This window comes from Mesoplodon densirostris, chromosome 2 (genome assembly GCF_025265405.1).
Source record: "Mesoplodon densirostris isolate mMesDen1 chromosome 2, mMesDen1 primary haplotype, whole genome shotgun sequence".
In the NCBI taxonomy this organism is placed as follows: Eukaryota; Metazoa; Chordata; class Mammalia; order Artiodactyla; family Ziphiidae; genus Mesoplodon; species Mesoplodon densirostris.
This window is the reverse complement of record NC_082662.1, coordinates 201,055-216,279: the sequence shown is the minus strand read 5'-3', so window position 1 is coordinate 216,279 and position 15,225 is coordinate 201,055. Positions and strand designations below refer to the sequence as shown.

The 15,225-nt window shown below is 56.8% G+C and overlaps 2 protein-coding genes across 4 annotated transcripts in view; both read right to left on the bottom strand.

Moving 5' to 3' along the window:
- The window catches only part of AGRN (agrin), a 32,708-nt gene extending 31,682 nt beyond the window's left edge, over window positions 1-1,026 (bottom strand). For all 3 annotated transcript variants that reach the window (XM_060088757.1, XM_060088758.1, XM_060088759.1), the window contains exon 1: window positions 724-1,026. In XM_060088757.1, coding sequence (XP_059944740.1) covers window positions 724-930 — 207 coding nt within the window. In that variant the 5' untranslated portion in view covers window positions 931-1,026. The remainder of the gene's footprint in view (window positions 1-723) is intronic.
- Window positions 1,027-2,956: 1,930 nt separating this feature from the next.
- ISG15 (ISG15 ubiquitin like modifier) lies at window positions 2,957-4,252 on the bottom strand. Its single transcript, XM_060079127.1, has 2 exons — window positions 4,183-4,252; window positions 2,957-3,718 (listed from the first exon to the last, which is right to left on the bottom strand). Exons 1-2 carry the CDS (start codon window positions 4,183-4,185, stop codon window positions 3,083-3,085), a joined length of 639 nt encoding a protein of 212 aa, XP_059935110.1. The 5' UTR covers window positions 4,186-4,252; the 3' UTR covers window positions 2,957-3,082.
- Window positions 4,253-15,225: the final 10,973 nt, after the last annotated feature.

The window sequence follows — 15,225 nt, the reverse complement described above, 5'->3', positions numbered from 1 at the left end:
CCCTGTGGCCGGAGGAGATCCAGGTCTCTCAGGAGCAGGATGGGGCACCTGCCCTGCACCCCGACACTTGAGGCTCAGCAACGGCCCCGCCCACTTCTCTGCTCCGGCCCCCACACCCATCACTGCAGCATGCCCCACCAGGAGCCCTGGGGTTGGGAGATAAGATGTGCACCCCTCCACTCTCTCCTGACCACCCCTTCTCGCCCCTGGGGGGAGGGGGGCGACAGCACTGACCACAGGCCAAAACCCCACCTCCACCCCAAGCAGAAAGCGTCACCTCCCCTCGCCCCTGTTCCTTTTCTTTGGCCGGTGGGTAGGGGGTGCGGTAGCCGAACATTCTCTCTAGGGGGAGGCGCACTTGTTTCCAGTAAGGGAGTGGGCTTGGGTTGAAGGGGCAGACACGATCAGGTCTCCGGGGCCTGGGCACCGCGAGGCGGGATGGCAGCGGCACCGCAAGAACTTTCCCTCCAGCGCTCGCGAGTTTTCCCAGACCCGGCGCCCCACGCGGGGGTCGGCGGTCGCCAAGGGAGCGGGCGCGGGTGCTGCGGAGCGTCTGGGGCTCGTTCCCACGGCCCGGGGCGGGGGTCTCAGCGGGGCGGCCGGCGTCGCGATGGGAGGACCTCCGGGCGAGGGGGCCGGGATCGCGGGGGAGAGGCCCCCAACCCAGGCTTCCAGGACGGCCCGAAGGGGGCTCAGGGTCCCGGGGGTCGCGCGGGGGCCCACCTTGCACGAGTACGTGTGCTGCACCGGGTCCACGTTGAGGATCTCCTCCACGGTGCCGGTGAGCACCACGTTCGCCTCCTCCTCCCGCCTCTCCAGCGCGCGTTCGGGGCACGTCCCGTCGGCGCCGGGCAGGGCGCGCGCCGCCACCACCAGGAGCAGCAGCAGTGGCTGCAGGGGAGCCTGGCCGGACGGCCGCATGCTGGCCATGGCGCGGGCGGAGGACGGCGGAAAGCGGCCGGAGCAAGCTCACGGGCCGGGCCGCGCCAGGGACTGGACTGGACAGGACGGGACGCAGCTCCTGGGAGGCGGCGGGAGCGCGGGCGGCGCGGGGGCGGGACGGGGGCGGGACCGGGGGCAGCACCACCCCCTTCCCGCCTCCCCCCCCCACCCCGCCTCCCGGCCCGCCCGCGCCCGCCCCCGCCCCCGGCCCGCCCGGCGCCCTGCGACCCGCGGCGGCCGCGAACAAAGCGCCGGGACGGCGGCGCCGGGCGGAGGCCTGGCTGGGGGAGGGAGAGGGCCAGTCTGGGTCGGTACAATGTGGGTGATGGGCCGGGCCCGGCCGAGGGGCGGGGGCGGGGCGGGATCGAGGGTGCTCTCCCTGCTGCGGCGCAACCCCCACGGACGCCCCTCCCCCGCCTGCGCGGACGTTCCCCACCCCCGCCAGGAAATGCGGCTGAAATCGGGTTAATGCATAATCTGGAAGCGACGTGACGGGACTTCCAAGGGGCTCCAGGCTGCGCCGGGGCTGGGGCGGCGGGGGCTCCCCGGCCGCGGGGAGGGGCTGCCAGATCCGGGGCCCCGCCGCCCCTCGAGCCCTGCAGGGCTGCGCCCCTCCCCCGGCAGGAGGGACCTGACGGGGGACCCCAGCCCCTCGCTGGAACCGGGGACGGAAGCTCGGCCGGCCCGGGACCCCCGGCCTGCCGGGACCAATGCGGGCCGGGGGCTGCGGCGATTGGTCGCAACGGAGCGCAGACCCGCCCACCTCCCGGTCCCGGGTCAGCTCCGGACCCTCTGCAGAGCTGCGGGCTCCCCCTGCTGTCCGAGGCGGCGATCGCGTCTGCGGTGGACGGCCAGCCACGCCCCCTCCCCAGCTCCCCCGAGGCGCTTCTCCAGACATTCCCGCAGGGTCCAGGGCGGTAAACCGAGATCCAGAGGGTCCAGATTAGACCCCGACCTAGCTGAAGATGGTGGGGGTGGGGAGGGAGAGGAGATCCCTCTGTGCCTCCAGGGCCGGACCTGCCGCACATCCCCTCACCCAAGCCAGCCCCAGTTCTGTGAGCCGGAGGCAATGAAGGGTGAGCAGCAGCGGAGGCCCCTCGGGAGGACCCTACGTCGCCTAGACCCTGGTCGGGGGGGTTCAAGAAAGGAGGGGGTGTGCTTACACTTGTTAAGTTACAGGATGACAAAGAGGTGAGGTTGGGGGCCCAGGAAATGAGGTTGGAGCCAGGAGCCCTCCCCCACACACACCTGCATGTCTACACATATCTGCCACAGGCAAGCCAGACCTGGGGGGTCCCCCAGCTCAGATACGGACCCCCACAGACCAGAAAGGGGGCTTCTGGGTCTCCAGCCAAATGCCACTGAAGAGTCTGAAGGCGGACTGAGTGTCCCCAGAGTCATGGACTTTGGCCCAGAGAGGTGTACGTTCTATGCTCCCCCGCACCCCCACCCCCGTGTCCAGGGCTGACTCAGCCTGGCTCCCGAGTGGCTCATGTGGAAAACTGGCACAGAAAGATGCATCCGGTGTGGAAGTGGCTGTAGTTTTGCCAAATTAGGTGCCCCTTATCTGGGACAAACTCTTCCACGTGGATGGGAGGACCCCCATCCCAGACACCCCCCCACCTACTGGCTGCGGCCCCTCCATGAACAACCCTGAAGGAGGGCGTATTTGCTGATTCAGCAGCTCGCCCTGATGGTGATGTGAGTGCCCAAGGCCCTGTCACCACTTTTCCCCAGACCAACGCAGGCTGGACAGTGTAGGCTGATGGTTCCTGGAGGGTCAAGAGGCACCCAGCCCCCAGCTGGTGTGCGGAAGCCTCCCTCACAACTGGCCCAGGCAGGCCCTAGGGACTCACCGCTTCCAGGGACACTCACCTTGTGGCCTTTGGGACCTCGCCAGGCCTTCCCCTCCCTGTGCTATCTGCTGACCCAGATGTGAGGAGTGGGGACCATTTGTGCAGACCATTTGGGCTGACCATGGCTCAATGTGAAGACAGGGACGGGCTCCAGCAGATATGCCTCTTTTTATTTCTCTAGAAGGTAATTTCCCAAAGATGTGGGGACACATTTTCAGTTTCTCTGGGGGCAGGCGGAGGTCATGATTTTGATCCCACTAGGCTTGTCCCTTAACTTGGCCACCCTAGCCTGCTGATTCCCCCAGCGACCCTGGGTCCCCTCTTACCACTCCCTCCTCCACCCTTCCCCCAATCTCACCAGAAGGGTGCAGAATGGTGCTACAGAGGGTGCTACAACTGTATTCCTGGTGCTCCGTGGGGCGCCCTCCCCGCGGCCCTCCTGGCCCTGCCCCGCCCCCGCGCAGGCGCAGATTCATGTACACGGTGCACAGGGTGGTGAGGCCGTACTCCCCCAGCTGGCGCTCGTCCTCCATGGGCTTCCCCTCGAAAGTCAGCCAGAACTGGTCGGCTTGCACGTGCTCCTTTTGGCACACTTGCTGCTTGAGCTCGGCCACCCTCTGCGTCAGCCGGACCACGTAGGTGCTGCTGCGACCCTTGTCATTCCTCACCAGGATGCTCAGGGGCTCTTTGCAGCTCTGCACCATCAGCAGGACGACGCTGTTGGGGCCCAGGCCCTGGCAGACCAGGGGCACCCCGTCCTGTAGCACCTCGCGAGTGTCCGGGTGGGCCAGGAGCTGCTGGAAGGCGGGCACGCCGATCTGCTGGGCGATCTGCTGCTTCAGCTCGGATGCCAGCATGGAGTCCCTCAGGGGCACCAGGATCTCCTGGCCCCCTAGCATCTTCACCTTCAGGTTCCTACCCTGTGGGCATCACACAGGCTCAGAGACCCTGGCACCAGTTCTGGGACCACTGCACGTGTGACACTGGCAGTGGGGCAAGCTGTTAGACCCCGGGGATGCTGCTCCCTCCTCTCCAGCCTCCCCACCCACCAGGAGGGGCACGCCAGGTGCTGGAGAGTGCATGCGGGCATTTCTAGAAGAATAGCCACCACCCACAACCATCATGTTGCCTCCCTTCACCTGCTAAGATGCCTCCCTGTGCTGATCCCAAGGGATCTCAGGGTTGGCCACTGGGCAGAACCCACCTCTGAGGACCCAGACCCTGCTGTCAGAAGGAGCCCTGTCCCTCCCCTCACGCTTTAGAACCTGGGGGTTCTGAGCAGCTCTGCCTGCCTTGCACATACATGTAGGTGTTCCGCCCCTGGGAGATGCCACCAGGGAGAGGGGTATGAGCCCACCTGCCCCACTTGTCAAACCCGCCTCACCATGGCTGTGGGCTTTGGCGCCAGGTCCTCTGCAAACGCTGGTTGGCTGCCTCTCCGCTCTCAGCTCTTCTCCAGCCCTGGCAGCTCAGCCCTTTTAAAGCCTGAGCAACCACGTCAGAGGGCGGTGTCGGGGAGCCAGCCACACAGTAGCCGAATTCAGCTTCAGTTTCGGTTTCCTTTTCCCAAGGCGGGCCCTGGAGTGAATAGCAGAAACAAAACAGAATGACAATGACAAGGAACTGAGGTAGGGGTGAGCTGGGGCTTTCCACCTGGCCAGCGGGGCCTGGGGACTGTGACAGCATCCCGGCCTCCAGGGGTGTGTGTTCAGAAACCCCCCGCATGTCCCAACACCTCGGGTCCTTTGCAAGACGTATACACATCATGACATGAGCTAACAATTGGAAACTTTCACTTTCCATTTACCAATCTGCAAAATTAGTAAACTCGGAAATCATTGCCAGGGTCAATTCAGAAATAACATAAAATAGTGACAATCTAAACTACCCAGAGATAACCACCATTTGTTTATGACAATATTTGTTCAGATTGTTTTTTAATTAATTAATCAATCAATCAATTAATTCACGGCTGCTTGGGTCTTCGTTGCTGCGTGGGGCTTTCTCTAGTTGCGGCGAGCGGGGGCTACTCTTTGTTGCTGTGCGTAGGCTTATCATTGCAGTGGCTTCTCTTGTTGCGGAGCACGGACTCTAGGCGTGTGGGCTTCAGTAGTTGCGGCATGTGGGCTTAGTTGCTCCGCAGCACGTGGGATCTTCCCGGACCAGGGGTTGAACCCGCGTCCCCTGCATTGACGGGCGGATTCTTAACCACTGCGCCACCAAGGAAGTCCCTGTTCTGATTGTTTCAATGAAAGAGATGTATCTTATTTTCTACAAAAATGAACTCCTGAGGCTTCCCTGGTGGCGCAGTGGTTGAGAGTCTGCCTGCTAATGCAGGGGACACGGGTTCAAGCCCTGGTATGGGAGGATCCCACATGCCGCGGAGCAACTGGGCCCGTGAGCCACAGCTACTGAGCCTGCGTGTCTGGAGCCTGTGCTCCGCAACAAGAGAGGCCGCGATAGTGAGAGGCCCGCGCACCGCGATGAAGAGTGGTCCCCACTTACCACACTAGAGAAAGCCCTCGCACAGAAATTAAGACCCAGCACAGACAAAAATAAATAAATAAATAAATAAATTTAAAAAAAATGAACTCCTGGACACTATTGACAAAGTGAAAAAAAAACTATACACAAAATGGTAGAAAATATTTGCAAATCACATGTCCGATAAGGGTCTAGTATCCATAATATACAAGGAACTTTTACAACTCAACGACAAAAAGATAAACAACTCAATTAAAAGTTGGGCAAAAGACTTAAATAGACATTTTAAAATATAAAATATATAAATGGCCAACAACCACATGAAAAGATGGTCAACATCATTGGTCACTAGGGAAATGCAAATCAAAACCACAGTGAGGGACTTCCCTGGTGGCGCGGTGGTTAAGAATCCACCTGCCAATGCAGGGGACACGGGTTCGAGCCCTGGTCCGGGAAGATCCCACATGCCGCGGAACAACTAAGCCCGTGCGCCACAACTACTGAGCCTGCACTCTAGAGCCTGTGAGCCACAACTGCTAAGCCCACGTGCCACAACTACTGAAGCCTGTGCGTCTAGAGCCCATGCTCCGCAACAAGAGAAGCCACCGCAATGAGAAGTCCGTGCACTGCAAGGAAGAGCAGCCCCTGCTCGCCGCAACTAGAGAAAGCCCGCGCGTAGCAACCAAGACCCAACGCAGCCATAAATAAATAAATTTATTTAAAAAACAAACAAACCCACAGTGAGATACTATGTCACACCTGTTAGCACAACTATAATAATTTAAAAGGGAATAATGGGCTTCCCTGGTGGCGCAGTGGTTGAGAGTCCACCTGCTGATGCAGGGGACACGGGTTCGTGCCCCGGTCCGGGAAGATCCCACATGCTGCGGAGCGGCTAGGCCCGTGAGCCATGGCCGCTGAGCCTGCGCGTCTGGAGCCTGTGCTCCACAACGGGAGAGGCTACAGCAGTGAGAGGCCCGCGTACCGCAAAAAAAAAAAAAAAGGGAATAATAACAAGTGCTGGTGAAGATGTAGAAAAAATGGAACCCTCATACATTGCTGATGGGAATGTGAAATGGTGCAGTCACTGTGGAAAACAGTCTAGTCATTCCTCAAAAGGTTAAACAGAATTTTCACGTGACCCAGCAATTTGACTCCTAGGGATATGCCCGAGAGAACTGCAAACAGGTGTTCAGATAAATGCTTGCACACAAATGTTAACAGTAGCTCTATTCACAGGAGATGAGTGGTAGAAACTGGGGGAGCAACCAAACCCATCAGCAGGTGGATGCATAGACAAAGTGTGGCATCCTTGTAATGGAATATTACTCAGCCATAAAAAGCAATGAAGCACTGACGCAGGCTACAATGTGAATGAACCTTGAAAACATGGTGCTCAGTGAAAGAAGCCAGACACAAAAGGTCACATATTGTGTGATTCTACTGATACAAAAGGTCCACAAGGGACTTCCCTGGTGGTGCAGTGGTTAAGGGACTTCCCTGGTGGACTTCCCACCTGCCGATGCAGGGGACATGGGTTTGAGCCCTGTTCCGGGGAAGATCCCACATGCCGAGGGGTAACTAAGACCGTGCACCACAACTACTGAGCCCACGTGCCTAGAGCCTGTGCTTTGCAACAAGAGAAGCCACCACAATGAGGAGCCCACGCACTGCAACAAAGAGTAGTCCCCGCTCGCCGCAACTAGAGAGAAAGCCTGCACGTAGCAACAACGACCCAACGCAGCCAAAAAAAAGTTAAAGAAGAAAATAATTAGGGCTTCCCTGGTGGTGCAGTGGTTGAGAGTCCGCCTGCCGATGCAGGGGACACGGGTTCGTGCCTCAGTCCGGGAAGATCCCACATGCAACGGAGCAGTTAGGCCCGTGAGCCATGGCTGCTGAGCCTGTGCGTCCGGAGCCTGTGCTCCGCAACGGGAGAGGCCACAACAGTGAGAGGCCCACATATCGCAAAAAAAAAAGAAAAAAAGAAAAAAAGAAATGTCCACAATAGGCAAGTCCATAGAGACTGAAAATAGATTAGTGATTGCCAGGGGCTGGGGGGCACGGGGCATGGGGAGTGTGACTGCTTCATGGAGACACGGCCTCCTTTGGGAATGATAAAATGCTTTGGAACTAGATAGAGGTGATGGTTGTACTAAATATACTAAATGCCATTGAATTATATACCTTAAAATGGTTAAGTTTATGTTACGTGAACTTCACCTCAATAAAAAAGAAAACTGAAAAAAAAGAAACCCTCATGCTACTCTCACCATTTTGTAAACTGCTTCATTCACAAGTATATCACAAACATTTTTCCATATAAATAGATACTTTTATGCAAGTTGTTTTCATGGCTGCATATGTTACCCATAGTATAATAAGTCCATTATAGAATAGAGTGTAATTTAGTTAACCAGTTCCATATTGTTGAATATGTAGGTTATTCCCAAGTTTTTACTATCACAAATAGCACGTCACAGGCATATGTTACCTAAAAGTAAAACTAAATACTTAGGGAATTCCCTGGTGGTCCAATGGTTAGTACTTCAGGCTTCCACTGCAGGGGGCATGGGTTCAGTTCCTGGTCAGGGAATTAAGATCTCACATGCTGCATGGCACAGCAAAAATAAATAAATAAATAAATAAATAAATAAATAAAATAAAAATAAATACTTAAAAATAAATACTTTTAAATACATTAAAAATCAAATAAATAAATTTTTAAATAAATAAGTAAAAGACTGGAAAGAAAAGCAAATTGTTTTGCATATGAATTGATCATTCCACCTCCCCTCCCCCAAAATAATCTCATATGGCACCAAAGTTGTTAACATGCACAAAACAGTTTAAAAAGTTGTTTCTTTATATTATTTTAAGTTTCTATCTTGACTTATTCCTTGCATAAATAATATTAGTATTATAAAAAGAAAACCAGAAGCATAACAAAGAATACAGAATGTGAAACTCTCTCAGTCTCCTTCAGATGACCATTATTTTGTTCTTGTTTTTGTTTTTGGCCATGCTGTGTAGCATGCGGGATCTTAGTTTCCTGACCAGGGATCGAACCCATGTCCCCTGCATTGGGAGCTAGGAGTCTTAACCACTGGACCACCAGAGAAGTCCCCAGATGACCATTATTAAACATGGCAAAGATACAACAACATTTTTAAAAAAGAAATTAAAAATTAAAAAACTTTTTAAATTTAAAAAGAGAAAACAAAAACATGGCATATATGTCTCCTGATTTCTTAATACTGACATACAGTAATAGAATCTTTATTTTCTTTTAGTTACCTCATTGAATGTCACCTGCTTTTGACAAGAGAAACTAAACACAAAGGCTTTAGGCAGGCAAAGTGATAGCACCTGGAAGCACATGTCTCTGTGTCTTGGTGGCTTTTAAGTCACCACAAACTGGTGGCTTAAAACAACAGAAATTTATTCCCTCACAGTTCTACAGAGCAGAGGTCTGAAATCCAGGGGGACTAAATGACCAGGGTTGGGGCTTTCCTGGTGGCACAGTGGTTGAAAGTCCACCTGTTGATGTAGGGGACATGGGTTCGTGCCCCGGTACAGGAAGATCCCACATGCCGCGGAGCAGCTGGGCCCGTGAGCCATGGCCACTGAGCCTGTGCATCTGGAGCCTGTGCTCCGCAACGGGAGAGGACATAACAGTGAGAGGCCTGCATATCGCAAAAAAAAAAAAAAAAATGACCAGGGTTGTCAGCCTGGTTAAAAATAATCTGATTTTATGTGGCTTACAGAAGACACGAATCATCTGAAATATAAGGATATGGGAAACTGAAAGTAAAAGGATGAAAATAAACCTACCAGGTAAATGTTAACTAAAAGGAAGCCAATGTGGCTACATTAACAATTTTATTAACAGATTAACAAAGAAATCTTATAGTCAAAGCATTATTAGATACAGAAGGTTGCATAGCAATAAAAGGTTGAGTTCACTGGTAAAAAAAAAAAAAAAAGATTTTAAATTTGTATGCACCTAATAACATGACCACAAAATATATAAGTTCTAGTCACAAACCTGCCTGAATATCCTATTTATGAAATTACAACAGCCACTTATAAAGCGGTCTTTGGTTAATATTTGGTTTCATTTACAAACTAACTTAAACTTCCTTAAACCTTTAAGACAGTATCTATATCATGTTTAACATGCTTGCTTTTTTTTTTTTTTTTTTTTTTTTTTTGCGGTACGTGGGCCTCTCACTGTTGTGGCCTCTCCCGTTGCAGAGCACAGGCTCCGGACGCACAGGCTCAGCAGCCATGGCTCACAGGCCCAGCCGCTCCGCGGCATGTGGGATCCTCCCGGACCGGGACACAAACCCGTGTCCCCTGCATTGGCAGGCGGACTCTTAACCACTGCATCACCAGGGAAGCCCCGCTTGCTTTAAAAAAAAATTTTTTTTAATTTTTAATTTTTTTTTTAACACACTTGCTTTTATTTTTAAGCCCTTCAATGATCTAACAGCAGCAGTAACAACAAAAAACCCTCCCAAGAAGTTCGCAGTCCTCACCACGCACACCCGTGCACCCTGATCCAGGGCACAATCCCCTCTCGCCCAGGCTACTGCGGATACATCCCAGAGGTCGTGCTTCTATTCTGCCCCCCATAATTTGTTGTTGGCCCATTAGCCGAGTGACCTACACACAACCTTCTTTCCCATGGCTTCCCATCACCCTCGGAGTGACCAGAGGAGCTTAGGCTTCGTCTGGCGACTCTGCTGGGCCTCTCATCTCCTCTCCTGCCTGCCTCCCCCCACCAAGCGCTTGGCTCCAACACTGGCCTCCTTGCCGTGGCAAAGAGCTTCTGCAAAAATCCAGGCCGAAGTGGTGGAGGCTTGCAGCCGGCGGTGAGAGAGCAAGAGGTCAGAAGTGGGTGTTCGGACACATCAGGGAGACAGAGATGCTGTGGGACCTGATGGGGAAGCATTGGGAGTGGACTCCGAGGGTCAAGGATGCTGGCGGAATGTTGGTCTGAGAACTCGGAAAGGCTCAGATGCAGAGGAGGCTGGAGCCTCGGTCAGGCTCCCTCACCGGGCAGAGACCTCTCCAGCTGTCTGGACAGAAAACTTAGTGTGAAGACTTCTTCCCCAAGTACCAGAGGACTGAAAGGCACGAGGAGAAGCTGGGGCCCTGCTGAGTCACGAGGGGCGGGAGACAGGACCTGAGAGAAAGGGCTGGGGATGTGGAGGAAGGAGGCAGGACCCCAGGCGACGCTGTTAGAACAGCGGCCGAAGGGCGCTGAACCTTCCGCCTCAGGCTCCAGCCCCGACCTGTGCCCCTGTGGGCGGGGCTTCCGGTGGGTGGGGCCTCCAGGGTGCGTGGGAAACGGAGAGCTACAGTCAATGCCCAGCACCTGGCATCCGGAGCCTAGTTATTGACACTACACCAGGACACCCCATGGAGGCGAGGAAGTCCAGAAGGTTGGAGGATCATCCGTATGGATTTTGAAATCACCAAGAACTGTGACAAGAGTGTCTGGAGAAAGTGACGGGGAACCAGGAGTAAACCCTTCAGGAAGGGCGGGGTCGACCCCACGGTTGCGGTCGACTGTAGTCTGTGTGGTCTGTTAAGCAAGGGGTGGTCTGTTAATAAGCTGAGCTTTCAAAGCTGGGGCTTTTTTGGTGAAGAAGACACCGGTCTGGACGCGCCAAGCAGGAGGGACAGGGAAGCTCACCTCTCCCCCAGAGCGGTGGCCCAAGGACAGTGGACAGAAAAGCAGCACCCACGGGGGCCCACAGGGAGGCAGCGTGCCAGGCAGATAGGGGTTGGAAGGAGATTCTGTCACCACCCAGAAGTTGGGGGACATGGCTCCCCAGATGTGGAGAGGTGTCAACGCCCAATTCAGCAGAAAGATGTTGACAGTGCCCAGATCACGGGGAAGGTACCGTCAAGCGTCAGGTGTTGGGAGGATGCTCCCACTACCTGGCATCAGGTGGCCAAGGGAAGGTATGTTGGTCTCATGACCTGTAAGGGTGGAAGACGCCCCCTCAGTCACAGGGGTGGGGACTGCCCTTGAACCTCAAGCCTCGTTGTCGGCATCCTGGTGCTCCTGGCCTCTGCCTGGGTCCTGGGTATCTGCTTCCCTCATCTCTAGCCTGAAGGCTGGATTCCTCCAGCCCTGGCCTCTGCCACTTTATCATCCCAGCGACCAACTCCCATGCTGCAGGAGAGGACCTGCAACGGTTCTAGCCTGCTTACTTGACAACTCTGGTCCTGGCTGCCTGAGTCCACAGGCCGCTGCCTCTTGGCAGAAGAGGAAGGAACAGGAGGGTAGGGGGTGCCGGAGGGGCTGCTCTGTGATGTCTCTGATGTTCTGGGGCTCATATGCCTGTGGAATGCTGAGGGGCAGAGTGGGAATGCAGGTGCCGCCCCCATGTTGGCGGTTGGGAGGGACGTGTTCACAGATCGCACGTGGCAGACCCCCAAGGGACACTGTCTGAATGCTGTTGTGTGGAACGCTGTCACGGTAGGCAGAGGACCATCCCTCCCCCACCAACCCAAGGCTGGAGCCCAGTGTATGGCCTGGAAAATACACCCGTCTTTCCACACAGACTCCCCCACTGACTTTCCTGCCTCAGCCCCCTGCTCCCCATACCCGGTGGCCAACAGTGGGCCCTGGAGATGCCCCTGGGACCACCAGCCAAGTGGGGCTTGGCCCACTCAAGCCTGGATCTAGGAGGACAGCTAGTTGGCCTTTGATGGCTTGCAAAAATCAACTCAAACTCGTCAGATGGACAGCCAGGGCTGCAAGCTCCTGCGCCCCTATTCCTGCCAGAGAAAGGAAGGAACAGGATGGGGAGTGGGGTGGGGAGGGGGGAGGGGGGAGGGCCAGATCCAGGGCTTGGGCCATCTTAGTTATTCCAGCTACTACTGTTGTGTAACAAATGACCCCCAAAGGTCACAGTAACAACTGTCCTATTCTGTGAATCAAGAATTGGAACAAAGCACCCAGGAGCAGCTGGGAAGGCGTGAGGTGGGGGCTCTGAAGCAGCAGGTTGGGATCACCTGTCCAGCAGCTGAGATTTCTGGGCTCCTGGCTCAATGGCCTCTCCTTGGGGCCTCTCCATGGGGCCAGTTTGGGCTTCCTCACAGATGGGCAAACGGGTTCCAAGAGTGGGTTTCCCAAGACAGTAAGGTGAACGTGTGTGGCATTTTTAAGGTCCAGCCTCAGAATTCACATCTCACCCCTGCCCCTGTCTTTGCTGGTCGATGTCATCACAAAATCTCACCAAGGTGCACCATAAGGGCATTTGGAGTGGGAGATGTTGTTGTAGCCATCTTTGGAAAATGCAATATTCCACGTCAGTATTCCTCAGCACTATTTCCCAACTGCAGCCCAGGACTCTCCCTACTTGCTCAGAGCAAGGGAGCCCCTACGACCCCCAGGAGACCCGGCCGCCCTACCAGAGATCAAGGCCAGATGTAAAAGGCAGGGTGGGGGGACGGCCAGAGGTACGAGGGCCCAGAGACACGACCACACAGACGGTGTGGGTGACAACCCAGGGAAACTCACTTTGCTCTGGGCTAGTGAAGGCTCCTTGCCGGGGCTGGGGCTGGGAGGCCAAGACACAGGCCCCTGGAGACCCTGGGTGGGGAGGGGGCGTCTCAGAGAGCAGAGGGTGCACAGGGGCACGTGGCCGAGGGGAGTCCAGGTGGCTCCTCCCTGCCCGCGTCTGCTTCCTTCCCCCAGGCAGGAACAACGGAAGCTGACACGTGCTGCGTGTTTTCAGAATAGGAGCTCATTTATCTTCCCAACAACCCAGGGATAAATGAAAAGATGGCCCATTTTACAGGTGAGGAAACAGGTACCAGAGGGTAAGCGAACCCGTCTAACCACTAGCAGGTAAAGAATGGTCAAACATGGCTCCTCGAGCCTCTCCTTGCGGTCTGAACCCCCTGCCTGTGTTGTCTCCTGCGGGTGGGGGGCTGAGCCCACCCAGACCGGGTCCCAGCGCCCCGCCTGCCGGCCTGGGGTTCCGCCGACGCTTCCCAGCGGGGCACTCGCGGGCTTTCTCTCCTGCGCGCAGTCCGCTGGCGGGGGTGGGGGCGGGGTGGGGACTCCGCGACCCCCGAGGCCTCATCCACCGCAGGGCTGGTCCCAGCCACCCCAGCGCCGGGGCAGTCAGCGCTCCCAGGGCTTTCTGCGCTGGGTGGGTCCCCACGGCCTGCTCCTGCCCGATGCCCGCGGCTTCCCAACGCTCCCCGCCCCGCACGCTCCTCTGGGGCTGCGCCTCTGGGGCCTGGCCTCAGGGGCGACAGCCCACAGACACACCCAGTGTAGCCGCCTCCCGCCCCGCCCCGGGCGCCCCCGCAGACCGCTGAGAGGTCGGTTTCGCGCCGGGGGTGGGATGGGGGGGTGTTCCAGAGGGCGAGGCTAGGGCCAGACTAGGTTGGCCTCAGAAAGGAGAAAAGGCGTCTACACCGTGACCCCGGGCTGGGACCCCGGGAACTGGTGTTGGGTAAGGGGCCAGCCGGAGACCCCACCCACTGGGTACGCCTAGCACCGAGGTGACCCTTCCGAGCTGCCAGTCGGCCCACTCCGCTGCTCCGAAAAGCCCAGCACGACTCTCCCAGCCCCTTGCCCACCTGCCCCTGCCCCTCCTCCCTCGGGCCTGCGGTCCCTTCCCACCCCGGGCATCGCCACTTCCTCCCGGGCCTTGCAGGTCTGCCTCCTTTCCTGGAACCCACCCAAAGAAGCCGTCCGGACCACCCAGTCGAGAGAGGGCTTTCCTCTCCCCCAGCAACCTACCCATTTCTTTTTGTCTCTGGCAACTGCGACATAACTTTGCTGGTTTGCCGTCGCCCCCCGCGTCGGATTAGAGCCCGGGAGACGCTTCCTCAGCCCCAAGGGCAGGCCGGGTCTACCGTGGGCCTCAGGAGACATCTGTGCGATGCCCACGAGACGGCCGCCAGGCCACAGTGGGCTGGAACCCTCAGTACTCAAAAGACCAGAGTGCCGGCGCAAGGGAATTCAGAACGAAAACATCAAACGCGAAAATAAGCTTAGCACTCTTTTTTCCCCACAGTGCCACTTTGAATTAACAAACAAAATTTTAACAAGTGTCCCTCATTTTTGGTGAGCCCTACTTTGCTGGTGCTTGGCTCACTGTTGGGTAATCTGGAAGAGAGTGACATCACCAGCGACCATGACATCACCCCATCTGGCTTGTGTCATCGTCGACCTTAACCCTGAGACGTCGTCACCAGCCTGACCAGTGACAGCCTTACATTGTTCCATGACGTCATCCTGCCTGACTGATGACGTCACTCCGCCTGCCTTGTGGCATCACCTTCACTGGTCCCGTGATACCACTCTGCCTGTCTACGACCTTGGCCAGCCAGCCTCTCTCCTGCCCAGCGGCTGGTGTTCCACGTCCACTGTGTCACGGGCCTCGTGCAGGTGCTGCAGCCGGCGGGGGTCAGATTCGCAGGCCGCGCGGAGGCCCGAGGGCCCGGCTGGGTCCGCGGAGAGCAGAGGCGCGTGGGCCGAGGCTCGCCGGCCCCTCGGGGCGCCTCCCGGTTCCCCTCGCGAGTTTTCCTTTCAGATTTCACGCGGCCCCCGCTCGCCCTGAAGGTGAACCTCGCGCCTCCGCCCTCCCGGAGAGGTCCTCTCCCGGCGCACCGCTCGGAACGGGGGAGCGGGCGCGGCGACTTTCCCGCCTCGACCCGGCGTGGCCAGAGGCGGGCGCGGGCGGGGTGCCCCGGCTCGCCTTTGTCGCCCGCGGGGTCGGTGGGCCGGGAGCGGACGCGTGACTGATAGCCGGCGGGGGCTGCGGCCGGGGGCGGGCTGCCCGGCGCCGGCGGCTCATTGGCTGGCGCGAGTGTGGGAAAGAACGCGGAGCCGAATTCACACGCCCCGCGGCGGCGCTTCCTTAAATAGCCAGGAGGTTGGCTGCGCGCGCTCGGTCCCGGAGCC